Source organism: Pyrgilauda ruficollis, unplaced genomic scaffold (genome assembly GCF_017590135.1).
Source record: "Pyrgilauda ruficollis isolate IOZ18807 unplaced genomic scaffold, ASM1759013v1 scaffold5, whole genome shotgun sequence".
Lineage (NCBI taxonomy): Eukaryota > Metazoa > Chordata > Aves > Passeriformes > Passeridae > Pyrgilauda > Pyrgilauda ruficollis.
In genome coordinates this window covers 17,705,168-17,732,726 of record NW_024526599.1, presented here as the reverse complement: position 1 = coordinate 17,732,726, position 27,559 = coordinate 17,705,168, and the positions used below count along the sequence as shown (strand labels likewise).

The 27,559-nt window shown below is 35.6% G+C and overlaps 1 protein-coding gene across 30 annotated transcripts in view; it reads left to right on the top strand.

Annotated features, from left to right (window-relative positions):
* Nucleotides 1-27,559, top strand: part of PCM1 (pericentriolar material 1) — a 40,648-nt gene that overhangs the window by 1,889 nt on the left and 11,200 nt on the right. For 7 of the 30 annotated variants that reach the window (XM_041479709.1, XM_041479707.1, XM_041479727.1 and 4 more), the window contains exons 2-31: nucleotides 2,158-2,276; nucleotides 2,872-3,117; nucleotides 4,263-4,535; nucleotides 5,045-5,215; nucleotides 5,391-5,507; nucleotides 6,747-6,935; nucleotides 8,879-9,056; nucleotides 10,043-10,152; nucleotides 10,591-10,807; nucleotides 12,020-12,218; nucleotides 12,521-12,697; nucleotides 13,421-13,578; nucleotides 13,792-14,006; nucleotides 14,789-14,940; nucleotides 15,019-15,148; nucleotides 15,840-15,974; nucleotides 16,419-16,612; nucleotides 17,746-17,943; nucleotides 18,832-19,054; nucleotides 19,166-19,311; nucleotides 20,193-20,383; nucleotides 21,596-21,779; nucleotides 22,437-22,795; nucleotides 23,321-23,479; nucleotides 24,255-24,311; nucleotides 25,501-25,673; nucleotides 25,753-25,881; nucleotides 26,466-26,586; nucleotides 26,893-27,030; nucleotides 27,270-27,403. In XM_041479709.1, coding sequence (XP_041335643.1) covers nucleotides 2,181-2,276; nucleotides 2,872-3,117; nucleotides 4,263-4,535; nucleotides 5,045-5,215; nucleotides 5,391-5,507; nucleotides 6,747-6,935; nucleotides 8,879-9,056; nucleotides 10,043-10,152; nucleotides 10,591-10,807; nucleotides 12,020-12,218; nucleotides 12,521-12,697; nucleotides 13,421-13,578; nucleotides 13,792-14,006; nucleotides 14,789-14,940; nucleotides 15,019-15,148; nucleotides 15,840-15,974; nucleotides 16,419-16,612; nucleotides 17,746-17,943; nucleotides 18,832-19,054; nucleotides 19,166-19,311; nucleotides 20,193-20,383; nucleotides 21,596-21,779; nucleotides 22,437-22,795; nucleotides 23,321-23,479; nucleotides 24,255-24,311; nucleotides 25,501-25,673; nucleotides 25,753-25,881; nucleotides 26,466-26,586; nucleotides 26,893-27,030; nucleotides 27,270-27,403 — 5,169 coding nt within the window. In that variant the 5' untranslated portion in view covers nucleotides 2,158-2,180. The remainder of the gene's footprint in view (nucleotides 1-2,157; nucleotides 2,277-2,871; nucleotides 3,118-4,262; nucleotides 4,536-5,044; nucleotides 5,216-5,390; nucleotides 5,508-6,746; nucleotides 6,936-8,878; nucleotides 9,057-10,042; nucleotides 10,153-10,590; nucleotides 10,808-12,019; nucleotides 12,219-12,520; nucleotides 12,698-13,420; nucleotides 13,579-13,791; nucleotides 14,007-14,788; nucleotides 14,941-15,018; nucleotides 15,149-15,839; nucleotides 15,975-16,418; nucleotides 16,613-17,745; nucleotides 17,944-18,831; nucleotides 19,055-19,165; nucleotides 19,312-20,192; nucleotides 20,384-21,595; nucleotides 21,780-22,436; nucleotides 22,796-23,320; nucleotides 23,480-24,254; nucleotides 24,312-25,500; nucleotides 25,674-25,752; nucleotides 25,882-26,465; nucleotides 26,587-26,892; nucleotides 27,031-27,269; nucleotides 27,404-27,559) is intronic. The other 23 variants (XM_041479715.1, XM_041479714.1, XM_041479732.1 and 20 more) reach the window with 23 other exon arrangements.

Sequence of the window (27,559 nt, the reverse complement as noted above, 5' to 3'; positions counted from 1 at the left end):
TGTTAGAACACTTTAAAATCTGCTGGAAGTAATGAACATACTGTTATTTTTGAGCCGTGTTTATCAGGGTGTGTTGGTGTATGCTGGGTCTCCTTGTTCAAGAGTCCTGTTATTCAGAATATTCCATCTGGGGCAGATGGAATTTACTTCAGAGGTAATGTGTCTCCTACAGCAAAGATAGTTGAGAACAGGTTTTGTGAAAGTTTTAAAATAAATAAATGTTGAGTAGTTACTTGTATTTTGTAAAAAGGAATATTGCCACTTCTTTTTACAGTAGAAGGTAGGGAAAAACTACTTTTGCTGTGGTTTTAATAGAATTATATAACATGATGATGAGGAAACGGCTTACAGAATGGAACTGTAAACCCAGATGGCCTCTAATCCTCCTCATGCTCGGTGACATAGGTCAGGATACAGTGCCTGTTGAAATGTTGGGTCTTAGGCATCTACAGAGCTGAGCAGTTTATCTGTAACTGGAGAGTTTGTTAAAATCGTGGCTGCTTTTAAACTGATAACTATGCATTTGCTTTGAATGCTTGTAAGTTTTAGCATGAGCTTCCCTGCAAACTTTTTATAGCATGTACCCTCTGGTTGCATGGCCTAGTGGGCACTTCTGTTGGGATGAAGAAGGGAGTATGAGTTCTTGTGCGGGGACAGAAGGGCAGAGTTCCCAAAGCAGCAGGCACTTACAGCTGTTCTGCGAGTGTTGTGATCGGGGTTGTGAGATGCAGAAGCGGAATGACTCCGAACTGCATCACCGTGACCTAGGCTGGCACGCTGCCGAGTGAGATGTGGTTATGGTGTAAGGGCCATGACTGGTAGATCCCATTTCCTTTATGATTTGGTAGTTGTCTGTGTTTGCATAGGAATTTGTGAGTGTGCCTCTTGAGAGGGCTGTACTGTGTGATTTTGATGGAATCCTATGCCAAAGCAAGACGGGTGTACTAGGACAGCTTTTAAACTTAGTTCAAAATTAATCTGTTTTCCTTTCTGGAACTGATATTAAAAAAAAACAACAAACTTTTAAAATACTTCCTTATCTTTAGTTTTGGGTGATTTCTTCACATGCACTCTGTGAAAATTAGTAGTCGATAGTTGCAGTAAAATGTTGAGAAAGTAGTTCGTATCAACTTCTATATTTTTATTTTTTCAGTTAAGCTTAGGGTTATGTCCTAACATTGTGGTGGAAATGAGCTGGAAAAAGTAAATCTCTGCAAGACTGCTTTTCTTCTGTATCTGTTACAGTTTTTTCATAGGTAAATTTTGTAGCTTTCTGCAGTGGAATTGTGCCAGCAGCACTTAGCAAATACAGTTATGTGTTCTTTACCTTTTGGAATAGGTTAATCTAATTTTACTCTCATAAAGGAATACTTTTTCTGATCTTTCAGCTTTAACAATTTTTTTTTTAGTTCTAATGTGAAAACAAGAAGTGAAAATGAAAACTTTGAACATTTAAAGTTGCTTTATATTGCACAGAGTGACCCTGATGAAGAGCAGCTAAGCTCTATGAAACCCACATTATTTTGTTTGGTTTTGGTAGAAACTGTAATGTAAGCGGCAGGTCATTCACTGCTTAAATAGCTTAATGAGTGGTAATAAAAGTAAAAATCCTTTTACTGATGTCTGTTTTCCTTGTATTTTTTCAAGTGTGTCATTCAGTACTCTGTTTTCAGTATCTCAGTATGAAAATGAATGTGGAAGTTTGACATCCTAGGTCTCCAAAGTCATTTATTGTATCAAATAGACATAGCCCTGGGCCTGAAAGTGTAGGCTTTACGAATTATGAAACGGTCTTTCTGAGCACTGTATAATTTGTTTTAAAGTGGGGACAATTGAAAGCCTCAAAAACAAAAACAAAACAAAAAAAAACCCCAAAACCCCAAACTAAAAAACCCCAACTTTCTTTCATAGATCAGAGGTTAAAAAGCCCCAGACCCACACCTACTGTTTGTTTATTTTTTAATGCCAGTTTCTGTGTTCTTCTCATTGATACTTTTCTAGTAACAGAGCATAGTAAATGGGGAGTTTCGTTTCCTAAACAGCTTTGTGTTTTCATCTTATAATGAATATGTAGTTGTCTTCTCAGATCATGAATCTTTAAAATTTTCTATGTAAACTGATTTTAATACACACATTTCTTTCAACTCCTTCTTATAGATAGCTTTTATTGATCACTTGTCATGGCAGCAGGAGGTGGTCCCTTTGAAGAAGGCATGAATGATCAAGATTTGCCCAGCTGGAGCAATGAGAGCCTTGACGACCGGCTGAACAACACGGTAAAATTCTTCTTTTTGTTGCCATTTGATGCTGTACATTAGAATTACCAGCTAGATTCTGTTAGTGGCAGGTAACAGTGCAAACCCCTCAGCCTTGTCATGCATGGCCTTGCATCCAGTGCAGCTTCACCTGGAAAACCTGAGGTAATGTAAGCAAGCAATGGGTATAATTCATAGATTGTGGGGTCTGAGAGGTATTTATGGCAAGTGTTTTGGGTAAATAAAGTAGCTAGACACGAAAGCATTGTAGGTGACATGAAAGTGAAAGCTATAATTTAAAACGTTCTGAACTCCTGAAAGTAAAAGAGTCCCCAGCAAACAAGAAAAATACAACTTGAGCTTCTTTTGAAGTTAATTTAATGCATTTAGGATGAAATGGATTTTAAATTTCCTGACAAGCTATTTTTAATTATGCAGTGGAGAAAATTTTATTTTGTAAGGTGACATTTCCTCTAGAAAACTTAGAGCTTATTTCAATGTGGCTTGCTATTTTTACTTCTAAAATGGAAGTAAACTCTCTCACAGAATGCAAACATTTGCTTTTAGTCTGTGTGGAAAACAAATATGATTTTTTTTCTCTCTCCTTCCCCTTAAGGACTGGGGAGGTCAACAGAAAAAAGCAAACAGGTCTTCAGAGAAAAACAAGAAAAAGCTTAGCGGGGAAGGGGAAACAAGACTTACTAATGACATATCTCCAGAATCTTCACCTGGAATGGAACGACGGAAGACCAGAACTTCTCATAGCTTTCCTCATGCTCGATACATGACTCAGATGTCTGTTCCAGAGCAGGCTGAGTTAGAAAGGCTTAAACAAAGAATAAACTTCAGTGATCTGGATCAGGTTTGTGTGAATACTAGCTTCCACTAGAAATGTGACTCCGAAATGTATTCAGTTATCTTAATAAAGATAAATAATGACAGATGAATAAAGAATCCTTTCATAAGTGATCAAGGTAAAAAAAAAAAAAACAGACTTGCAGACACCATGACAACCAAATCAAAATTCTGGTTTTGAACTTTCAGAAAATAAGGGAAAGTTCAGGACTATGGCTTTCCTCTGTTTGTGTGATAGCTGTCTTCACTTTCTTGCTCTCAGCCATTAACAAATTCCTGTGTCCTGAGAGCAGTATTTCTTACTCATCATACTTGTATGCTACCTGAAAATAGCTGTTACCTTATTTTCATAAAGTCTGTTCTCAAACTGCCAGTTAGTGATCCTGAACATCCTTACCCTTGTGGATTAAGCAGAGGAGTATCATTAAAAGCTGCTCCTCAGTAGAGCAGAGAATTTTATGGCACAAATTCTTGAGCTGTAACTACTTTTTTGGAAATACAGCACATTCATCCTTCCCTTGTCCAAAGCTAAGGAAAAATATGAGGGATTGATTCTTTAGGAACAAGGCATAAATTTGTGCTAACAATTTCACAACAGAGGCTAGTTCATCTTTACCAAAGGTTGTTGCTAACTTCTTTGGTTATGATGGTTCTTTCCAGTGAGATTCATTGTGTTGACTTACAGTAAAGGCTGCGCATAACTTCCTCCTCAAACGTATGTTAGGGCAACATGTTGCTATTCACAAGGTTTTAAAGAAAAGCTGAAGTTCTGAGGTATTATGTTCTGCACAGGAATATATATTACTCTTTTATTACTGTTCTTCTCTCAAATGTACCTGGAGAAGTGGAATGCCTTTTGGTACAGTAAAGGTCAAGGTCACAGGAAAAATGTGGAACTAAATTCTGAGAAACTACAAAATGTTTTTGCTTCTCATTGTTCTGGGAGGATGCATTTGCTTTCTGAAGACTTTATGGCAAAAAATTATTGGCACTGTCTTCAGCTAACTTTTCGTGAGTTGGTGACTGATTAAGTAACTTTAAAATCAGTCTAATAATACTGTAAAGTAGTAATACAAGCAGGGAAACTAAGCAGTGTTGAGAACATATTGGATAAAAAATAAAGCAATTGTTCTTTCTTTTGTCTGTATATAGAGAAGCATTGGAAGCGATTCTCAAGGCAGGGCAACGGCTGCTAATAACAAACGTCAACTTAATGAAAACAAAAAACCATTCAACTTCCTGTCACTACAGATTAACACTAACAAAAGCAAAGATGCTGCCTCAGGTTCCCAAAAAAAGGAAGGTGAGGTATCAGCGCAACGTAAAGAGTTGTTTGGAGCTGCTCTAAGCAAGGATTTCTTGCAAAATTGTCAAGCGTCTGCTCACGAAGATGGAAGGGGAGAACAAGCAATGGATAGTAGCCAGGTATTTATACAGACTATAAAGTCTACAAATATTGACTCTTAATCTTCAGTGCTGCTTTCTAAATTTCTTCAAAGTAAAAATCTTTATTGGAAATATTTAACTTCCTACTCTTTTGAAAATGTGAAACCAAACTTAATCATCTACTCTTATTTAGAAATCTGCTTGTTGGTAACAGAAGTAATGACTTTCATTTTAGAGGTTGGTTCCCTTTTACGTGGCTGCAGAAAGTGCTCTCACAGTTGACCGTCACTATGTTGATGAGCTCAGTTGTGTTTTAGCCTGTGTTGACCAGAAGCCCTGAGCTTCAGCCTTGCAACTTCCTGCATGCATAAATCTATCCTTATAAAGGCTATTGACGTTTAACCACTTGTGGAAGAGTGCTTGGAGGAGTGAAAGTACTAACCTGTCCCCCTTTCATTACTCCTTTGCTGTTGCTATCACTGTGTCTTGTGCATTGAATACATTGTAGTTGTAGCTGAATGCATTCAGTAACTTCAGTGTCTTTGCAGATTGTGAGCAGACTAGTTCAGATTCGCGACTATATTGCTAAGGCCAGCTCCATGCGGGATGATCTTGTAGAGAAAAATGAAAGATCGGCCAATGTTGAGCGTTTATCACACCTTATAGATGACCTTAAAGAGCAGGAGAAATCCTATCTGAAATTTTTGCAAAAGATGCTTGTAAGTTTGAGAACATAATATGTTTGTTTCTGCACTGTAAGCTTTTTTTAGGAGTTGACAGTTTATGTTTTGATGGTGCTGCTGAGGGTGTTGATTTTCGTGTGTAGTGCCTTCCATAATTAATTTTTGCTGCCTCCTTATATAGCTTTTGATTTGTGCCAATGAAATATTTCAGGCTAGAGAAAATGAGGAGGATGATGTTCGGACTGTAGATTCAGCTGTGGGATCTGGTTCTGTAGGTGAGAGCACATCGCTAAACATTGATGTGCAGTCTGAGGCTTCAGATACCACGGTAAGCTGACTTTTAGCAATTAAGGTAGAAATGAGGGCTTTTTTTTTGTTTTTTCATGGGTCTTGTGATAGTGTGGTAATCTGCAGTTCAATTTAAAAATAGCAAATCCCCAAGCACTCCATTCAGGAGGTGTCCATGCATTTGTGGATTTATTTTTTTAATACGAGAAAAAAAGTAATGATTCTGTCACAACAACAATCTGAAGAATCTTTTAAATCTTTATTCCTTCTTCAAAGAACTACAATGAAGAATTAAATGTATACTTTGGCAGAGAATTCATTCACTTGGTGTAGGAAGAAATACCTTTTTATACAATTTTTCATCTCTTAAGTTCCTGTTAGTGGGGAAAAATATTGGGTGTTGGGTGAGGGGAGGGTTAGAAATGTATCATTAGTGGGCCGTTGTCCAAGCATCTTTCTAGTGATAAGACAGAAGTATTGACCTGGCACAGGAGTTTCTCTCATTTCTTGGAAAGATGGGGCACCTCTTCAGAAAATGTGTTCTGAATTTAGTGCTGAGATAAACAGTCCAATCTTCCTTTCTATTTATAAAAGCTTTTTTTTTTTTTTAAACAAGGTAAACATATCTTGTAGTAGATACAAAAGCATTTTAATAACTTAAGGTTTCTGTCTTCTGTTCTATTACACTGAAGAAAAGTACTAGAGAGCAGGTGTTCTTTCTGGCCAGTTAGAACACTGAATGTCCTATGGATAAAGAGAATTTACCTGCTTGGAAATAAAACAGTTAAAACATTAAGAAGCTTTTGTACTTATTTGTGGCTTTATAAGAACCCTTTCTGTCTCTGTAAGGAAATAAAATGATAGACATGGAAGATGCACTTTTAACTTAAAAAAAAATAAATTTGGAAAATGCAGAAAGAGACAGGTATGTTTTTTAAGAAGTGTCCATGTAAACTTGCAGTTGTCTCAGTATTTGCAAAATTTGTGCTTAAGTTTTTTGTTTGGCTCTTAATTTTCCATCTAAGCTCTCTTTACGTGCAGCTTGAATATTTTACGTGCAGAGTGCATACTTCTGGTCATATAATGTTGATTGGTACATGAAGCTTTATTGTTGTGCAAATTCTAAGAATGACTAAAATTGTCTTCACTCTGTAGTAGATGTTATTAGATATTAGTTTTCATTATTTGACAAGATAAAGTGGGTAGATTTGTAACTTAAAAATGCATGCTAAGTTGGAGCAGATTTTCAAAATCTAACATACTAAACTATTCAATATAGGAGGTATCTTTTAGTTTGAGTTGTCGGCCCCGCATTGAGGACAATCTAGGGAATTCAGCTGCTCGAGAACAGGTTACAGACATTGATGTTACACCAAGCCCTAAAGGGAAAAGTGAGAGAGCTGCTCTGAATGACAGGGAAATCTGGCCTTGTGGGATTAATAGCCACAATCATGGATTGCTTTCAAAGGTACACTTCAAAATGTTACTTTAGCCTCAAATAGGCTTTATACAGGCTAGTCTTCCCCATCCCCCAACTCCCTTATTAATTGCTTCAAATGTACTTGTTACAGTGAATGTTCTGACTGGATTGCTTATCTGTATCCAGCTGTCTTTTCACAAATTAGTCGTCTTTGCATAGAATATTTTTTTCTTTGAATAGAAATGTTTCACAACTTTGTCTTCTGAATTGTTAGGGTTGAAAGTTAGCATTGATGTAACTGTACAGCAGGTTTTATGATTTTATGTAGATCATCCTTCTAAGTTTTGTTGTTCCTTTATTGGGAAAACATATTGTAAATGTGACTTTCAGACACTTGTCATGGTTACACTAATAGTCTGCCAATGCACATTTAAACTAATACCAAAAACAGAAAACTAATTAGAAATTAGTAGCCTTAACTGTTCCACAAGTGTTTTTCTGTAGCTGTTGATACAAACATTTGGTTGGAAGGAGGAAAACTTTCAAGGGGCGCAGTGTCTAAAGCATTTTTTTTACCCATTATGAGCTTGTCTATATGGTTGTCCTTCCTGTGATTTAATTTTTAAAAAGTCTTTAATTCAATCATTTTTTCCCCCAAAAATAAAAGACTTAAATGTTTTGTCAAGCTTACTAGTCTAAATGTAGAACTAAGTTTGAAAAATTTGTTAATGCAATTTTCATGAACTCAAGCAAATCTGGTACATTAGATAAAGCCTGGATTATTTAATAGGTGAGTGAGGCTGAGACATATACCCTTGTTCCCTTTCTTCCCCTTGTTCTTTCCTGTGTTGATTTCAGTGTGTGATCTATTTTGACTCTAATCTGCTGTTTATATGAAAGGTGGGAGTTAAACAGCAATCATCAGTGTTAGTTGTGGTGCATCTTTTAGTGGCACTTTGACGAGTTTAGAATTCTGGGTGCTTTCAGCTTTCTCTGCTGGAAAGTTGAGCATTCATTCGTAGCATTCATTAGTACCCAGAACTAGTTAGTAAGATGCCTGCTTCTATTCTGACATTTGATGCAGAGTATTTGGACTGAATTTTCTACTTTAAAAACTTAATATTATATGGATAGAAAATTATGCTTTCAAGTTAATAGTGTTCTTTGTAAATGCTTGTTTTTTCCATTTTTTCGTTTGCAAAGTGCAATAACGCAACTTCAGACAGGATGAGGATCTTAACTGTGGATGTCTCATTAAAATACCTAATTTGAGTAGAAGTTTTGATGCAAATCTCCAGCTCCTAATTAGCATTGGATGAGGAAAATAACTGAGTTTTAATATATTTTAACTGATCAGCATGCTTTCATTCTTTCAGAACTATTTCAGAATATTGTTTGAAAACCATGTAGACCGGGTTCTATGCATGTTTTTGTTATGAAATTGATTTACCCAAACCTGGCGTATTCTAGTATCAATGCCATAAATACAGCACACTGAACTTAACGCCTTATAGGTTAGAAATGAGATACTGCCCAAAACATTATTCTGAAAATTTTAGAGATTTTAGGCCAGTAAATCAATTGACATCTTGTGTTTTGTGTTTTATATAGCTCCATGATGCAATCCTTACCTTGCTTACCTTTAGCAGTCTTAAAGGTTAATACCCTCTGTTATGATTTAAAAGACAGAGGGAGGCTTTGGTTAGTCTTTGGGTCACATTAGGGCAGCTGTCTGGCTTTGTAAAGAAAAAGAAAACTTAAACCCTCAGGAGCTATAAGCATGTCTTGGTGGTACAGGTTTCTTCCTGTTGGATGTCTGAGGGTTTTTTTTAAACAAAACTGTCAGAAAGGTGGAGCTGTTTCCTTTTTACTTTTTTCCATTAACCAGGCTTTTAATTTATATGCAAGTTATTCTTGTTTTGAAACTTCTTTTACTAATTCTCAACAGATAAACAGTTGTAGTTATGGTAATGTTGCTCCATCTCTTGCAGGCCAGAGATCCTCAACAGGAAGCTAAAGAAGAGTTGGAGAACTTGAAAAAACAGCATGATTTATTGAAAAGGATGCTACAACAGCAAGAGGAATTAAAGGCTCTTCAAGGAAGACAGGCAGCTCTTCTTGCTTTGCAGCATAAAGCAGAGCAAGCCATTGCTGTCTTGGATGATTCTGGTATGTGGGGTGATGATGTCTCTTATATCATGTTAGCATGCTGACTGAATGATTAAAGCTGGAATTGTGAAATACACATTAAAAAGACTTTTTTTTATTGCAAAGCTTCTGTTTCTGAAGAGTTGACAATGTAACATTATAAAATTACTTGTAAAAACCCAGAGCTGATTACTGTGGTTTACCTGTAAAATCCTAAAAGCATGGGTTTTTCTCCTAAGAATTGGTCTACTCAATGTTAAGATTCAAATTCAACTTATGGCAAAATAAATGTTTCCAAAATTTGAAAACAGTGAAAATTTACTATATGTGTAATGAAGTCATAATCTCTGGGGAAAATAAATAATATTTGTGTTTGACTTTCTTATGAGCTGTTGGTTTGTATTTGGAGGGAAATAGGAGGAATCATTTGGGTATTTCAACTGCCACTTGCATATTTAGTATTGTTTGAATATGAACTTTTAGGCAAAGGCAAAAAGCTTTCTTTTAAATTTATTTCTCTCATAAAGATTCTTGAAGAACTAATTCCAGGACTTCATTTGCGGATGTAAATATTGCAACTCTACACCAATATGAAAGCTTGGTGTCCTGTTAATTTATTATTTTGAGAAAGTGAAATTACCTGCACTGTTGTTAGTTTAGCTATATTAAATAATTGCATTTTTATTTCTAATAAGTTTCTATCAGCCTTAGACAAATTGGTTGTTTTCATTTTGCTCTGGCATTTTTAGCAAAACACAGAGTAAGCCTAAAGTCCTTTTTTTATGGTCCTTTACAAAGCAGCTCTGAGTTGTCTTGTTAGTATTTTTGTAGCATAAGTCATCTTTCAAGAGTAAGGCTGGTGGAAAGGACACAAAATTAAAAATACGTGCTGTGTTTTTAGAGGGTCAGTATATTGATGTTGCTAAACCACACATTTTATTTTAAATAGCCTTTATTTCATCGCTGTGGAAAAATATTTATATTTTCCCCTTTTTCTGTATGCCCAGTTGTAACAGAAACGACAGGTAGTGTTTCAGGAGTGAGTCTTACATCAGAGCTGAATGAAGAATTGAATGACTTAATTCAACGCTTTCACAACCAACTTCATGATTCTCAGGTTAGTCCTGAGATTGTACTGTATAGATTTTGCGATTATCAGTTTTATTTTCTATTTAACAATGCAGTTCAGTGTTTGTCTTGCTCCTTTGTATTTCTTAGTGAAGTTACCAGAGTTTCCCCCAAACTTGAAAACTCAGTAAACTTGAAAATTCTTAAGGGTTATTAGCTGACGGATCTATGCCTTGTGTCTCATGGGTTTCCATGAAAGTCTAGAGAAGTAGTTTCTTTATTGCAATTTAATTATTAACTCAGTATATTATTGGGATGTCATTAGAGTGTTTTCAGGATATTTCCCTTTATAATATTTTTTGGTTTGGTGTTGATTCTGGAGTTGCGTATAGAAGGTCCATAAGAAAGCTTTTTGTTTCTTACATTTCTTACAATTTAATTACCTTTTTTAGTAGTACTTTAAATAAAATGGAATTACTCTTTTTAGACACAGTCTGTGCCTGACAATAGAAGGCAAGCAGAAAGCCTTTCACTTACCAGAGAGATTTCACAAAGCAGAAACTCTTCAATGTCTGAACACCAGTCAGATGAGAAGGCACAGCTTTTTAACAAGATGCGAATGTTACAGGGTAAAAAGCAAAAGATGGACAAACTATTAGGAGAACTTCATACACTTCGTGACCAGCATCTAAATAACTCTTCCTGTAAGTCAGTATGGGCAGAACTGTGTCTTTTTCGTGAATGCCATGTTTTTAATCTGTGTGTTTTGTAACGTAGACTTTCAGATTGTAATTGGTCAATGTAATGCTGGTGATAAAAAAACTGCTGGGGCAATATTATTGTAAATGGTTTTTAATGCTGTGTAAGTTTCTGTCTTAACAAAAAACACTACAAGTAATGATGATGAGTGTGTTAGCACTTTTGTTTATAGCACAGAAGTTGACTAATGTGAGGATGTGATGAGTTTTTTCTTCAAGGCTTGTCTGTGACACATCTGGCTCGTGAAAAAAAGAGCCATATGAACTTGAGCTTTGTGTGATTTTATCACAGTATGTCTGCATTTGTGTACTCAGCACTTCATGTGTTAGTAGCCTTATGGCAATATGGTTTTGCTCCCTCTCTGTCAAAAGGCTTTCATATGCACTCATGGCAGGGACTTCAATCACAGGCCATTCTAGAGGGCTTTACCTGTCTGACTGGACTAGAGCTTTGGCCTTTTGCTTTTAATGGCTTTGTGCTCTGCTTATTGATGCAGACCTGTCCACTTGCTGCTCTCGCTCTGTTTCTAACAATGCATTTGTACTGGTGGCTGGAAACTTCTGAGGGGTGATGGCAGCATATTCTGGTTAGCATTGAGAAATGAGGCCTTGAAGTATGCACTTGGAGAAAGACATGCTGATTTAATAGTTATGTTACAGTACCCCAATTTTTCTGTATATCTTTGCATATAATATGAACATATTCAGATATGATTTCATGTAGCTGGAAGAAGGAAACATCCAGTTCATTGTACAGCAAATGGAGAGAAGAACTTAGCAGAGGTGAAAAATTTGCTAGGATTTTTCTTTTGATCAAAATTCTAAAATGTTAAATTTTTATAAAAAAGCAATGTAGCCCTAAGTAAACCCTTGAAAAAACTCTATGGGCAGATTCACAGCATGAAAGCTTCTACTTCTGACATTTGATAAAGCTAAAAGGGAATAAGTGGAATCTTGTTTACAAAAGCCACCTTATTGCTCACTGCCTATTGACATTGCGTGCAATGAAACTTAAGAAAAAAGCTTTTTTTTCCTGAGGAAAGAAGTTAACTGCTGTTTTGCCTATTGATAATGTTTTCTGTTGTTATTTTAATATAATTCAGTTAAGCAGATTCCTTATTACGAATTGTTCACATAAGCTGCATTTCTTTTCTGTAGTTTTTCCTGCTTCAGGTTCTCCTCAAAGGAGCATTGATCAAAGAAGTACAACTTCAGCTGCTTCTGGTCCTGTAGGCATAGTAACTGTTGTCAATGGTGAACCAAACAGTCTGGCATCTGCTCCCTATCCTCCTGATTCCCTGGTTTCTCAAAATGAGAGTGAAGAGGATGAAAATCTAAATCCAACAGAAAAACTTCAGTAAAAGTTCTTTAATTTTTTTCAGCGTTTGCTTTAGTAATTTGGAGAGGGTTTTTTTCTAATAAGTTTTGTGTTAAGTAACTATTTCCATTTTTTGATCTACCTAATTTAGTATTGCAGATTACTTAGTAAACAGTCTAATACAGTAGAATGAATTCAGAGCTTCAAGTGTAAAGTTCTTATAGCTTGGAAACTGTCAGTAAACTCTTAAGAACTTTAGAGTATATATATTCTTTTTAACTCTACACTGATTAGCATAATACAGCAAAACAGATTAAATACTCTTTTTTTTTCCTCCTCAGGAAGCTAAATGAGGTTCGTAAGAGACTGAATGAGTTACGTGAGTTAGTTCACTACTATGAGCAGACATCTGATATGATGACAGATGCTGTGAATGAAAACACTAAGGAGGAGGAAGAAACAGAAGAATCAGAAAGTGATTCTGAACATGAGGATCCGCAGCCTGTTACAAATATTAGGTTGTTGTATTTTTTGTTATCCAAAGTCTTTGTAGCTGAGTTGTTGCTTCAGGAAACCCGCAATACTTTATTTGAGTCAACCAGAAGTAACTTAAATCTGTGCTTATTGCATTTAAAAAAATTCCAGATTTTTTAATTTGAGGTAACTGTTACATGGATGTTTAATAATTATCTAATCCTTAAGAAAAAAGATTTATATTAGTATGAACATTTAGAAAATCACTGTTAGACTTCAGAAATCTGTAATTCCTTTGAGTTTAAGTACTGAATTATGTGTATGGAATTTCACTAGAAGATTACAGTCTTAGACTAGAGAATTGGAGAAAAAACCCTTCAGTTTACAGCTGTAGTCTGGCACCTGGATGCGTTGAAGATCTTCACCTGGTAGAAATGAACAGTCACTTAGCTATGCATCATGTAAAGCTTTTATAATGTAGACATATACCTAATGTGTTGTTGCAGATCTAGCAGGGGATAATTTAAAGCTGTTTGATTGTTTTTAAAAAAGTAATCTGTTGGAGAGATGAATATAGAAAACTCCCAATGTCTGGATGGATTTTATATGGGGTTGGGGTTTGTTTGTTTGGGGGTTTTGTTGGGTTTTTTTTAGGGGGAGGGGTCAGAACACCTATTCGTAAAAAAGCCAGGTAGAAAAAGACTAAAGTAAAATTGTATCCATACCAGTTTTTAAAAAGTTAACATGAGTAATTTATTTCACCCTAGAAACCCTCAAGGAATCAGTAGTTGGAGTGAAATAAATAGCAACTCAAATGTACAGTGTGGAACTAATAACAGAGATGGAAGACATCTTAATACAGACTGTGAAATAAACAACCGATCTGCTGCTAATATAAGGACTCTAAAAATGTCTTCTGCGTTAGGTATGTTCTAAAATCTTCCAATAATTTTACTTCTTAGTGCAAATAACTCTGATAGCTGCACAGAGTTTGGTAGATCCTTGTTTGATGAGTAGAATATTCAAGAACCTTATCATTAAGCTAATATTTTTCTAATGTCCAGTAATTACAGTGGACTTCAGAAGTTCAGTAATGTGTCTTTAGTATTGTTTTGTTTCCTCCTCTCCCTGTTTCCAGACTGTCATAACAGGGAGAATGACAAACACCTTGATCTACCCCAAGGTGAACATGATGAAGTGGAAGAAGATCGAGTTAGTGACGATTCTATGTCTAGTCACAGAAGCAGCCTGGGTGATGTGGCTGGAGATGCTGAGTTTGAGCAGAAGATCAATAGGCTTATAGCTGCAAAACAGAAGCTCAGACAGTTACAAAACCTTGCTGCTATGGTGCAGGTATGTTATAAATATAAATTTGTGCACAAAAATTTAGCATTCATGGTGTCATGTTATTTGTACCTTTCGATAGGGAAAAATTGCAGCAGTGGCTAAGGCTTTCATATTTTCAATTTGAGAACTGAAAATGCAGAAATTATGAAAAAATAAAAGCAGAATAGAAAACCAGTAGGACTTTCTCCAAAATATTTTAGATTTAGTTTTCAGGAGTAGTTTTGTTACTAATTGTAGTTGTTAATAATAATATTTAACTTCACGACTGCAGTGAATCAGCAGTCTTGTTCACTTCAGTCTCCTTCTGTTCCTCCTTGTTCTTTCTTTATATGTTTGTATGTTTCTGTCCACTGAGTCACAGGCAAGTGGTTTATGCTTCCAGAATGAGACAAATTATTTGCATTTAGAGTGGAAGTTTCAGTAGTTGAGGTTGAGATAAATAACTTTAAATTCTCTCATTAACTCAATTTATGTTAAAGTCATGATGCCATGGTTATAATGACTTCTCAGTTCTTGGTTTGTACTGAAGATAAAGCTATTCAGACTGATTAGTTTTGAAAAAAATAGACCAGACAAACTATATATGTTACATTTTTTTTTGTATCAACTTGAAAATAGTCTATCATGATGCCATGGTTATAATGACTTCTCAGTTCTTGGTTTGTACTAAAGATAAAGCTATTCAGACTGATGAGTTTTGAAAAAATCAGACCAGACAAACTAGATATGTTACATTTTTTTTTTATCAACTTGAAAATAGTCTGATTACCTTTCTGACATCCTTTTAGGATGATGATCCAGAACCTCAAGGAGCAATTGCAAATGCATCTAATATTGGTGACTTTTTGGGTGAGGTGGAAGAGACGAAGCAACAACCAAACAATGTCCGAACGAGTTCCAACAAGTTAAAAAAAGATGTGCGACTGAATGAAAAAGCAAGGTAAGCCTTTGTCAGGTGGTAGAGCTATGCTTTAGGCAACTTCTTGCCAAGTAACACGTGGTTAACTTATTTACACAGAGAGAAGTTCTATGAAGCTAAACTTCAGCAGCAGCAACGGGAGCTTAAGCAGTTACAAGAAGAAAGAAGAAAATTGTTTGAGATCCAGGAAAAAATTCAAGTGTTACAGAAAGCTTGTCCTGACCTTCAAGTAGGTAGAATGTCTTTCTTTGCTGTCTTAAGGTGTTGAGCAGAGAAACATAAAATATCTTGCTTACCATTTTTTCCCTATGAAAATTGGAAAGAGCTTAAAATTGGTAATACTTGTGTACTGTAAACAGGTGGATTTTTAAACCTAGAGTTCTGCTTATGTCATTCACTTTTCAATGGTTCTTGTTCAGTGGTTGGTGTGTTTTGATTTTGCTGTAGTTTGTCTTCAAAAGCCTTGATAGAGTCTTCAAAGATACAGAACCTTCTGTCTTATTTTTAGCCTGAAATTTTTCTGTCTATACTGGTCAGTCACTGCTTCTTTACTTCCCTTAGCAGTCATTTGCTGGTATTTTGGAATGATGCTGTATTGTCTAAGCATGATCAACGCTGTTGCATTTTAACTTCACAGGGCTTTACTGTTTTTCATGGTCTTTGAAGATTAACTTCTTTCTGTGACTGTGAAATGAGCAGTAAATTAACAATACTGTTTATCTAGAACATAATAATACATAAATTAAGCTTTGTTGATTCCTAGGTGAGTTTTGAAATAAATATTTAGCCTTGATTCAAAAATCCTTTTCCCATGATACTGACTTTCTAGCCTCATAAAGCCTTAACTGTGTTGGGTTTTAACTGCAGGTAAGTTTTAGAAATTGTTATATTCTATTTTGCCATTTTGCTTTCTCTTTCAGTTGTCCACTGGCCTGGGTAACTGCCCAGCAAATAGACAGACTTCACAAGCAACATCAACTCCAGCCATGAATGAGTGTAACACAGCTGGCAGGCCTTTATTTGAGTGTGATGAATCTGTACCAGTAGGCAATGAGGTATTTCATACTTGATATGCAGTGACTTAAAAAGGGTTTAGAAAGAAGTTACAGGTTGCTTGGATGCATTTTAAGTAGCTGGCCTGGAGAGTGGAGTAGTAGCTATTTTAACAAAGCATGTATAACTTCTTTATTTTGTTTCTGGAAAGAAGGAAATACGCACTTGAACTGGCAAGACATTTTCCCCCAAATATAGCAGTTGTACTAAATATTAATGTGAAAGTTGAATTAATTTTGAATTTTTACCATGAACATTGGATATTGTATACTGTAGGCAGGTCATCCTTCGAGAAAATGATGAAAGTATTTGTTGAAACCTGATTTATCTTTGTGTCTTTCTTCACCTTTTCCCCTGAAATTGTCTTTGATATTGATCTAGATATTACTTATTCTTTCCTGAAATTATGCTAGCATTGTATTCTAAGTCTTCCATTTTACTGCAAGCAGTTGTGGTCTGAGATGAGAAGACATGAGATTTTAAGAGAAGAATTGCGACAGAGAAGAAAGCAGCTTGAAGCTTTAATGGCTGAAGATCAGAGAAGGAGAGAGCTCGCAGAAACAATATCTGCTGTTGCTGCATCTGTTAAAAGTGAAGGGTCAGAAGCTCAGTGTACTCCACAGCAGAGCAGGACTGAAAAGTAAGAGCACAAGTTATTCTGTATTCATCAAATGGGTGCTTCCATTGTTTAGTAGGATGTCAGTGTTGAGGGCACTTTCTTGTGTTCATCTGACCATTGAATGTGATGATTTAACAGAGCAGGAAATTTAATTTCTTGGCTTGTGAAGTGATTGTTATTTAGCAACTTGCCAGTTTTATGGGTTTTCCCAGCATATTTAGTCTCTTCTGTTCTACCAGTGGGGAAAAAAAATCACCTAAGAATCAGAGTAGTTTTTTTTCATATTTACCCATTTTATAGCATAGTAAAGTAATACATTTCCAATACAGACAGTAATTTAATTTATCTGTCCCAGTATTAGAAGCAGAATGCAATTTTGCACTGGTGAGAATCACAGAATCAACTTGGTTGGAAAAAACCTTGAAGATTGAGTCCAACCTATGGCCAGATACCACCTTCCCAACATGGCACTGAGTCCCACATCCAGTTTTGTGCCACATTCTTAAATGCCTCCAGGGACAGTGACTCAGCCACTTCCCTGGACAGCCCACTCCAATGCCCAGTCAATCACTGATGTCCAGCCTAAGCCCTCCCTGACTCAGCTTAAGATTGTCCTCATGTCCTGTCACTGGTTGCCTTGGAGATGAGGCTGACCCCCCACCTGGCTGCACCCTCCTATCAGGCAGTTGTAAAGAGCAATGTGATCTCCCCTAAAACTCCTCCAGGCTAAATAACCCCAGCTCCCTCAGCCACTTCTTATAGAACTTGTGTTCCACTCTCTTCACCAGCCTTGTTGCCCTTCTCTGGAGTTGCTCCAGCATCTCAAAGTCCTTCCTAAATTGAGGGGCCCGGAACTGGACACAGCACTCAAGGTGCAGCCTAAGTTGTGCCAAGTACAGGGGAAGAATGACCTCCCTGATCTTGATGGCCACACTATTCCTGATACGGGCAAGGTTGCTAATGGCCTTCTTGGCCATGTGGGCACACTACCGGCTCATGTTCAGAACAGTGCAGTTCTTTTTGGTGCAGCTTGATTAATTGCAGATAGACTTGCAATTGTCAGCAGATTGTTTTAATAATTCGTCATAAAATTGAAAAAAAAATGCTCTTTTTCCAAACACCCCTTTTCTCCCTGATCCTGCAATGTTCACTAGGACAATGGCTACCTGGGGAGGTTCTACCCAGTGTGGCCTAGAGGAAGAAAATGGAGATGAAGATGGTTATCTCTCTGATGGAGTTGGTCAGGCAGAAGAAGAGGAAGAAGATGCGTCAAGTTTGAATGACAGTTTCTCTGTTTATCCCAATAACAACATACCAGAAAATGCCTATTTCGTTAAAGGAAACAAAGATAGGTTAGTAGCATTATTTGTTGATCTGATGCTTGTCTGAGTGTATTTGGAAGAGGTTGGAAGAAGCATTGCATTTACTACATGGCATCCTCACAGCAAAGCAAAATTTCTTTCTGCTTGTTAGGGAGTTGTGTGTAGTGGCAGTTTCTTGTCTGAGACTGTAGCTGCAATGCATGTAACTGACTTGGTGATTTCTTTTGTTTTCAGCCTTACTAAAAATCTGCCATTGAGCTATCCAGTTGTGTGGCAGTGGCTCCTGATGTTGCCATTTATTTTTAATCAGCTTAAAAGATAACCAGTCTGTGTGAAATTTTTGCTGTGATCAGTCTCTTCAAAAATAGTAGTTCAGAGAATTAAACTAACTCTGAAATTTTTCCTTCTAAACTGCTGGCTTCTGTAGTAGTGAAAATTATTTCTTAATTATTGTGAATAATTTTAACTCTTGTTTACCTGATTGACTTCTGTCATAACATTTGTGTGATTAAATGAAAATACCATGTTAAAAAGAATGTATGTATCTGCAGTTATCTCATCCGGTTTGGATATCAAAATTATTTTAGTAGACAGTGGGCTCATCAGGGGCTGGACTTGTCAATGTATTTTGTTGGTGGCTTCTATTTTCATTGAGTACATGTTAGCAGTAATGGGAAATACTCAAGACCAAGACACTTTCTTAGCCGTTCCTTTTTTCACAGTCATGGTCAGGTGGTGGTCTCCTGTTTCCATTTCGTTAGGATAATGTTGGATTGACAAAATGGCATGTGTGATTAGCTGGCCTGTGCCATGTGAGTTTTGTGATACAAAACTTAAACATAATTTGAATAGTGGGAATATCATTAGTTGTTTGGATTCTCTGATTTTGTCCTCATTCTTCAAATTTTCCCAACCCAGGTGGAAAAACTGCCGTCCCCTTTCAGCAGATGGAAATTATCGTCCAGTGCCTAAGGCCAGGCAACAGCAAAACATAAATATGCGACGTCAGGAAAATTTTCGGTGGGTGTCTGAGCTTTCCTATGTGGAAGAAAAGGAACGATGGCAAGAGCAGATCAACCAGTTGAAGAAACAGCATGAATTTAGTGTCAGCATTTGTCAAACTTTGATGCAGGATCAGCAGGTAAATATGAAGAGTGATTATTTTGCTGTTCTTTTTTGCCTGTTAGTCTCTTTCTAGCAATAGCTTCTGGATTTTGTGATTTGGTCATTGTTACATATTTTCTTTCCACAGACCCTCTCTTGCCTTCTGCAGACTTTGCTCACAGGCCCCTACAGCATGATGCCCAATAATGTTGCATCTTCACAAATACATCTTATTATGCATCAATTAAATCAGTGTTACACTCAACTGACTTGGCAGCAGAATAATGTCCAAAGGTTTGTTGACTGTATTAGTGCTTAACTGTGGAATTTGAAATGCTTCAGTGGCAGGAACATGGTTCTGTGAATAAAAGATTACAGATAATGGTTAAATATGAGACTCTTGAACTGCTAAGTTTATAACAAGCTTTTGAAATTGTGTGCAGCATTTCTGGTTATCGTCTTTTTCCCCACCACCTCTTTAACACCTTTAAAAGTACTTTCCTAGTAATCTTCATTGAAGAGAACCAAAAGTTGGCAAAAATATGTTGCAGTAGTTGTTTTCTGATATGCTTTTGTGTCTGTAGTCTTCACTAGACTACCTGGCAAGATTCTGGATTCCAGTGTTAATAAACAGCAAAAAAGCTTTTTGTCCTTTCTTAGTGTTTTCACTTAGAATTTGTGTAAGATTCCATGATCCAAATTATCTTTTTTGAAAAAAGATGTAATAGTCATTTTAATTCATTGCATGAAAGCTGAAGCTTTTAATCTCTGTTTTGTACTTGGTAGGTGATATATATGTGCTGTCCTCTTATGCAGTTTTTAAAATCAATTTTAACCTCAGTTCTGTAAACACTTTGTATATTTGATTGTTTCTGTTGAAGTTTTCTGCTTGTTTATTTCTTTAGTATCTAGTCAAGTTTTTTTGTTCTTACAAGGATGTTTAAACTGTGCATGCATGACCACTAGTACAGAGCAGTTGATTTTAAACCTACTCAGGATTAAATAGAAGTAATTTTTGTCTTGAGGTTTTTTTATAAGCTAAATAGAGCACTTCTTTACATACGTTACATGGTGTAGGTGTAATAATATGAAGCTCAAATTACTTGAGTATAAATTTACAGTGTTCCCATAATATTATTTTTTCCCCAAGTTGTTATTTTTTTCTTATTTTCAAGGTTGAAACAAATGTTAAGTGATCTTATGCAGCAGCAAGAGCAGCAGTGTCAGGAGAAATCATCAAGAAAGGAGAGAGGCAGTAGTGTACCACCACCTCCATCTCCTGTTTTCTGTCCATTCAGCTACCCTCCACAACCTGTGAACCTCTTCAGTGTTCCAGGATTTACTAATTTTTCCTCCTTTGCTCCAGGTGAGTATTACTGTAGGTGTGAGAAGTAATATGAATTTCAAAAATGGACATTTTCTCATTTAATTGAAATTGTAATGTGAACTTAATAAAACTCAGTCACTTTTCCGGTCTTTTTCTAAGACCAACTTAATAAAACTCAGTCACTTTTCCGCTATATTGAAATGGTCTTAGACAGAAGTTTAATATTTATTGCTGAATAATTGTATATTTTTACTTCAGTATGAAGAGCAAGACTCTCTTAGTATGAAGTTAGTTATACTTGAAAATACTCACTCCATGTAAGGTTTCAAATGTTCTTCATACAACATACAAAAAACAGTGTTTGAAGCTTTTACATACCTTCAGCAATCATTTCATAGTTGAAATCATGTTTTGAGTCAACCATGTAATTGGAACGTGGCACTTGGTAATTATTTTTGATTTTCTTAGACCTTCAAACACTCATGTTTGTTATAAATGCCTATGAATGGAGCATGTTACCCAATTTTTGTTCCCATTAGAGTTATACAGTAACTGTTGATTTGGACACAGTATTCCTAATCTCTTTCTCTAATCTACTTTTGTTGTTGGATTTGGAGGACAAGAGTGTAGGTATTTTATTGTATAACTCAAAGTAAACCAAACTGTGTTAATATATTTCAGTCTTATTAGGAAACCAGGAAATAGGCATAGACCTAGATTAGAACTTTCAAATTGCAAAGTCTGTTTTCTGTTTGAGAATGTTTTTTAAATTACATGGAAGCTACCCAAAAGAACAGTTACATTCAGTTTGCCACTTCCATAAAGATTCTGATGTAAAAATTGTAGTATGAATCTGTGACTTCTTTGGCTCTATAAGTACCTGAACCATTGGAATTTTCTTGTCAATTTGATGGTGGTTGAAGTATTGATAAGGTCTTCAGGCAGACAGAATTCTGTCTTTTTTTTTGTTGTTATCTTTGCTTTCACTTTTAGGAGCTCTCTACTGGAGTAGTTTCTTGAAGGACCTTGATCTCCACTGATGGGATTGTAGTATCCAGTAGTGTTCAAAATTTGCACTAAAGATAAATTCTGATTGTTTACAGTGCTTTCAGGATAAAAACAGTTCTTGCTTACTTCCCCAATTTATTTTTGCTTCATAATTTCATGCTGCCACACAGTATGTCTCAAATTTGAATTTTACTACACAAATAAATGAGGTAGTATCTTCTGACTCTCTTGTTTACTTTGTAGGTATTAACTGTAATCCAGTGTTTCCCTCTGGTTTTGGAGATTTTGCACATAATGTTTCTCCACGCAGCAGTGAGCAGCAGGAGCAACAACATCCTCTAGATCATAATACTTCTGGGAAAACTGAGTATATGGCATTCCCCAAACCCTTTGAAAGCAGTTCTTCTAACGGAGCAGAAAAACAAAGGTATTGAATATCAAAGTACAGCTCTCCTTTAATAATTTCTCCTCCCTTTTCTGGGGCTTGTGGGAATTCATCATTCATTAAGGGCCTTTATTGTCATAGAATTACTATATGAACTTGACTTTTGTAACTTCTAGTTTAATTTTTTTCATTTTTTTCAGTATTCTGCTTTTTTATATTATATTAATTAAGGTATAATTTCATGAAAATTTAAAAATCAAATGCAGTCTTGGAGTGGTTTTCTAACACTTTCTGTAGGTGGAGTAAGATGTTGTTTCTGTGGGATTGTTTTGAAACTGAGTTGTTTGAATAACTAGAGGATGTCATTTCAGTGTATACTTATTTTTTTGTGCTACTGTAGATTGTACTGAATGTTGCTTTAAGAAATATTTTGACCTGTGGTACTATTTGAGCACAGCAGTAGCTTCATAAATGCATTTGTGTTGAAACCAGTGATAAATAAATGTGAAGTTCCATTTTCCATTTGGAAGGGTTCTTTGGAGTTATTTATTTTTCAATATTCATTTGATGTCTGCGTAACAAGGGCAGATAATTTGCATTACGGATAAACTGTTTGCCTGGTAATACATTATGTTTCTATCTGAGAGATTATGTTATGGTATATTGAGATTGATCTGTGGGTCTTTTTTTTTCTGACAGAAGGAATCATAGACAACCTGAAGAGGAAATGGAAAAAAGATCAAATTGGCTGGATGATAGCCAAGAAATGAAGAAAGATGATCAATCTCAGCTGAATGCAGGTTTTGCAGTTTCAGTACAAAACATTGCTTCTGGTCATAAAAATCAGTGTGATATGAACCGGAGAAGAGAGTTTGATGAAGAGTCTTTGGAGAGTTTCAGTAGCATGCCTGATCCAATAGACCCAACTACTGTGACAAAGACATTTAGATCTAGAAAAGCATCAGCGCAAGCAAGCCTGGCATCAAAAGATAAAACGCCCAAATCAAAGAATAAGAGGAAGAGTTCTTTACAGCTGAAAGGCAGAATTAAAAATACTGGTAGGTTGTAAAGTAATCTTGGATACTGTGGCAAACTTGGCTTGGATTATAATCATTACATTCCAGAGAACTTACTCTCCATAAATGGTACCTATAAAAATGAAAATAAGTTATTGAAATTACTGAATTTTAGACAATACAACTGCATAAGGCTTTTTTAGGATTTCAGTAAATAGAAAATAAATAACCAATTGAGAGGATCATGGATGCAGATATGTGCAGATTTAAAATAACAAGGAGAATCTACTTCATTGTCTTCATGTTCAAACTGGATTACTTGCTGAAAAATAAGCTTCATTAAAATTCTGAGGAGAGAGGGACAGTACTAGTCAGTATAGTAGTACTGCTGGAGTTGCTGAGGATTTAGTACTAATGTATGTCTTCAGTATACAGAGGAAGATTTTAGTATAGGAAGCATCATTAGTATTTTACATCTTTAAGAGTGCCCTTGGACAAATTTTCTAAAGTAATAAAACGTTTTGTAAGCTGTTTCTTTATTTTTTCCTTTTCATTTCCTCCCATTAGGTTATGAAAGTGCAAGTGCTTCAAGTGTATGTGAGCCCTGCAAGAACAATAAAAGCAGACAGTCTGATGACGTGGTTCATGCAAAGGTGTTCAGCAAAAGGAATCAGGAACAACTGGAAAAAATAATTAAATACAGTAGATCTACAGAAATGTCTTCAGGTACTCTTTTCTAAATGTCTAATTATTTTGTCAGCTTATGTGAGTAAGGGACCTTACTTGCTAGTGTGTTATTTAAATGCAGTGTGTTTTGACCGGAACACAGGACTGCATATTTAGCATGTGGATTTTGCATTCTAATTTCTAAGGATGCTGTAAATGTAAATGTTAAAAAGTTGGATATTAATTGCTTTTGATTGTTTTCTGTATATTAAATACTTGATTAAAGCAATTTAGAGACCTGTTACCATAAGCAAAAATGTAGCCAGTCTCACCCATTTGTTGGTGATTTTATGGAAAGTAACGGTAAAACTGATGAAACTTTGCTTAATGTTTAAACTACATCCTGTACTGCATACATGTTTTCTTCCTATTCGTGCTTAAGTGAGCTCCATCAAATATCACTCAAATTCAGTCTTTTAACATCACATAAACATTTTTGCCATCTGCACTGCTTTTCTTGTATCTAGATCATAAAAATTCTCTCTCCTTTGCCTTTTTTGGTTCTGCCATTATTTCTGTTTTGTTTAAGAGATGCAGAAATTTCAGTCGTTGTAGCATAATACAAAGCTTTGCCAGTGTAGCTATGTCCACACTAAGAGCTGTTTATTAGTGTACATAATAAACTTCACTGGTCAAGTTCTCATTCTCACAATAAGCAGCTCTGATGTGGTTTGGATGACTAAGCAGTCTTCCTCCTGCTGTTTTGTATAGACCCTGTCTTTATTTCTGGTGCGCATTTTTGTGTTTATCACTGTCTATCCCCACTTTCCTACAGCGCATGCTAGGAGAATTCTGCAGCAGTCTAACAGAAATGCATGCATTGAAGCGCCAGGTAATGCATTCACTGCTCAGCTTCAACAATATGCTATTACTTTTTTTTTTTTTTCTTCTCTTATCTTTGGTCCTATAACTCACTGTTTAGCAGATGTTCAAGGTTAGTGCTGTTGCAGCACCTTCCCTATAACCAAGACAAGAGAAGTAACCTTGCATGGAGTGTGCAGCATTTCAAACTGCTTTGAATTACAGTTGTGGAGAACGTGGTTACCACGTTCTTGATTAGTAACAACTACAAATAAAAAATACGGACGCAGATACTACATCCAAAAATTAATTTCAGTAGACATTTTTAGTATGTTTAAAAGCTGCTATTATATATTAGTAATGGGGGAGGGAAGCAATTTGTGGTAACTTTTCAAAGGTTGAAAAAGCTTGCCTGTGCTTAAAAAATTGGTAAAATATTTGTAGATAATCAAATTGCACAGTGATGTTTGCTGTATTGCTAATAACTTAATTAACTTGAATACTAACAATTACACATCTGTTAAATTGAGTTTTCCAAATTTAACTATGTTTCCATTCAGCATTTCCCAAATAATGTATGTAATAATTTGATTGTTCTGATGCAAGGATAATCCTTAATTACCAAATGAATGGGAGATTTATTAAGCAACACATTGTCTTATATGTAATAGGGTTTAAGAGTAGGAGGTTTTTTGTAAACTTGGAGTGATAATAGGCATGTATAAGAATGTAGCATTTATGTTGGGAGAGAGTGGCTTTCTTGGGTTCAATCTAAAGCTTTCTTAATGCTGCTTGTGTTGCAGAAGTGTGGACTGCTTGTGTTATATAAACCTGAGACCTTTCACTATCTCTCTTGAAATGTCTTAAAACTTCATTTTCAGTGTTTAATACTTATTCTAAAAGCATCATTGTGCTGTGTGCAATATTCTCTTTTATAAACAATACTTTCAAAAGGTATTGTTCAGAAGTGTAAAGAAAATTATTTTTACAATTGCTCTATATTTTTTTTTACATATTGAAGATTGCATAAGGCATAATTTAAGAATGTTTACCCTTTAGGAAATTGATAAGTTTTATGAAAGCAGCTATATTAGGGAGTCTGCAATGATGCAGTGAATTGCAATGAGACATAATTTGTATAACCATAACTTGCATACCTGATAGCATGTTAAATGGATGCTTGTCAAGGACTTAACAAGTTCCTTTATTTTTTTCTACAGAAACTGGTAGTGATCTTTCTATGTTTGAAGCTTTGCGAGACACAATTTATTCTGAAGTGGCAACTCTTATTTCCCAAAATGAGTCTCGTCCCCACTTTCTTATTGAACTTTTCCATGAGCTTCAGCTGCTAAATACAGATTATCTGAGGCAAAGGGCTCTGTATGCTTTACAGGTATGCACAGAATTTTTGATTTTATTTATTAATCAAGCAAACATTAGATTTTTTTTATAGCATAGATAATCTTTTCCAGGATATAGTGACCAGACATTTATGTGAGAAAAATGAAAAAGGGAAGTGTACAAAATCACTGAATTCTGCAACATGGGTGGCATCAAATTCTGAACTCACTCCTAGTGAAAGCCTTGCCTCTACAGATGATGTAAGTTTTGAAATTCAGAAGCTACTGGCAGCTTTTTCCTGTATTTCAGTTTGCACACACATATGGTTGTCTACTGAAATGTACTAGGGATTGAATTTTGTTAAAATTAGTATTGACTTACAGACTTATCTAAATAACTAGTGGCAAGAGAATCAATGCAGAAGTGATAAAATATGGTAGGATTCTTGGTACTGCAGATAGTGTCAGGGGTGAATGAAACACGGAGAAGGGATGTTAATTGGAAACTGATAGATTCAGAAAGAGCAAAAATCCTCTTCTGAGTAAGGTAGGGGCAAGTACTGATCACATGATTCCCCCAAAATTTTTGCTTTTTTGTATTTAAGAAATCAATTACATCTCTGTACAGTTTCTTACATGTTTTATACTTGAAATACTTGAAGTAAGCATGGTAGATTAATCTGATGGATTTATAACCTGAAAGTAGGGTTGTTCTCCAGTCAGGCAGTCTGATGACAAACCCTGGTATCACAACAAGTCACTGAAAATAATTGCAGGCTTGTTCACACATTTGTAAGAGTATGGTGTGTATCTTCTTTTTATTCAGTTACCTGGTATTTTTTTAGGAAACTTTTGGCAAGAACTTTCCTACAGAAGCATGTCAAGATTGTGAACAACCTGATCCAGACAATGGCAGTACTATGTCTACTTCTTCAAATTTTGAACCCTTTGCCACTGATGACCTTGGTGAGAATGATGTCACTTAGTGTTTTAAGTGTTACTCCCTCTCTCCCTAAATGCCTGCAATTGTCTGCACTTTAGTACACTGTTACTTGATTCTTAGTGTGTAATTATGTGTTTTGTAAGACAAAATATAATTAAATTAGCTAATTGGGAAACACAGAGTTTATCAAACTGTGTAATAAAATATTGCAACTAGTTATATGTGGATTTCAAAACTTGGGGCCTTAAAGTCATTTTAATCATTGTTAATTTCTCTATCAATTGAAAACTTTTTGTTTAGATTAAAAAGTGTTTTTATTCTAAATATAGGCAACACAGTGATTCACTTAGATAAAGCTTTGTCTTGGATGAGGGAATATGAGCGTATGAAAGTTGAAGCTGAAAGTACTCTTGACTCTGAGGGCTGCTCTAGTAATTTTCAGGGTGCTTCTGCTGCTAAATTAGAAGGTATGCACATATACATATATTTTGCTTAGTTTTAGAAAATAATTAAAGTAACTGTCAAGCTAAATTGCATTCCTCTTTATTTATATTGAAAACTTAGCAAAGTTTGAAAGGATATTTACATACTTAAGGAAATAAGATTTCCTTTTTAAAATAAATTTTTGAAAGTGGTATTTCCTTAATAGTAATGTTGATTGTATTAAATGTACTTGTTTTTCTTTTCTTTTTTTTATTAAAATGAGATCCAGGTACTGGTGAATGTCAGTCTGTGCCACAGTCAGGTGATGTTTCTGCAGTTCCATGTCCTCGTATAGATACTCAGCAGCTTGACCGGCAGATTAAAGCAATTATGAAAGAGGTCATTCCTTTTCTGAAGGTGAGGGGTCTTTATAATACAGCGTAAATTAGAGGAGTAAGAAAAGCACTTGAATAATTGCACAGAAGAACATTATTTAAAATCTAAAACTTGCCTCTCAGAAACAGCTGCCAATAAATGTGTGTTCATTTACAGACTCTGCTGAAGACGAAGTAA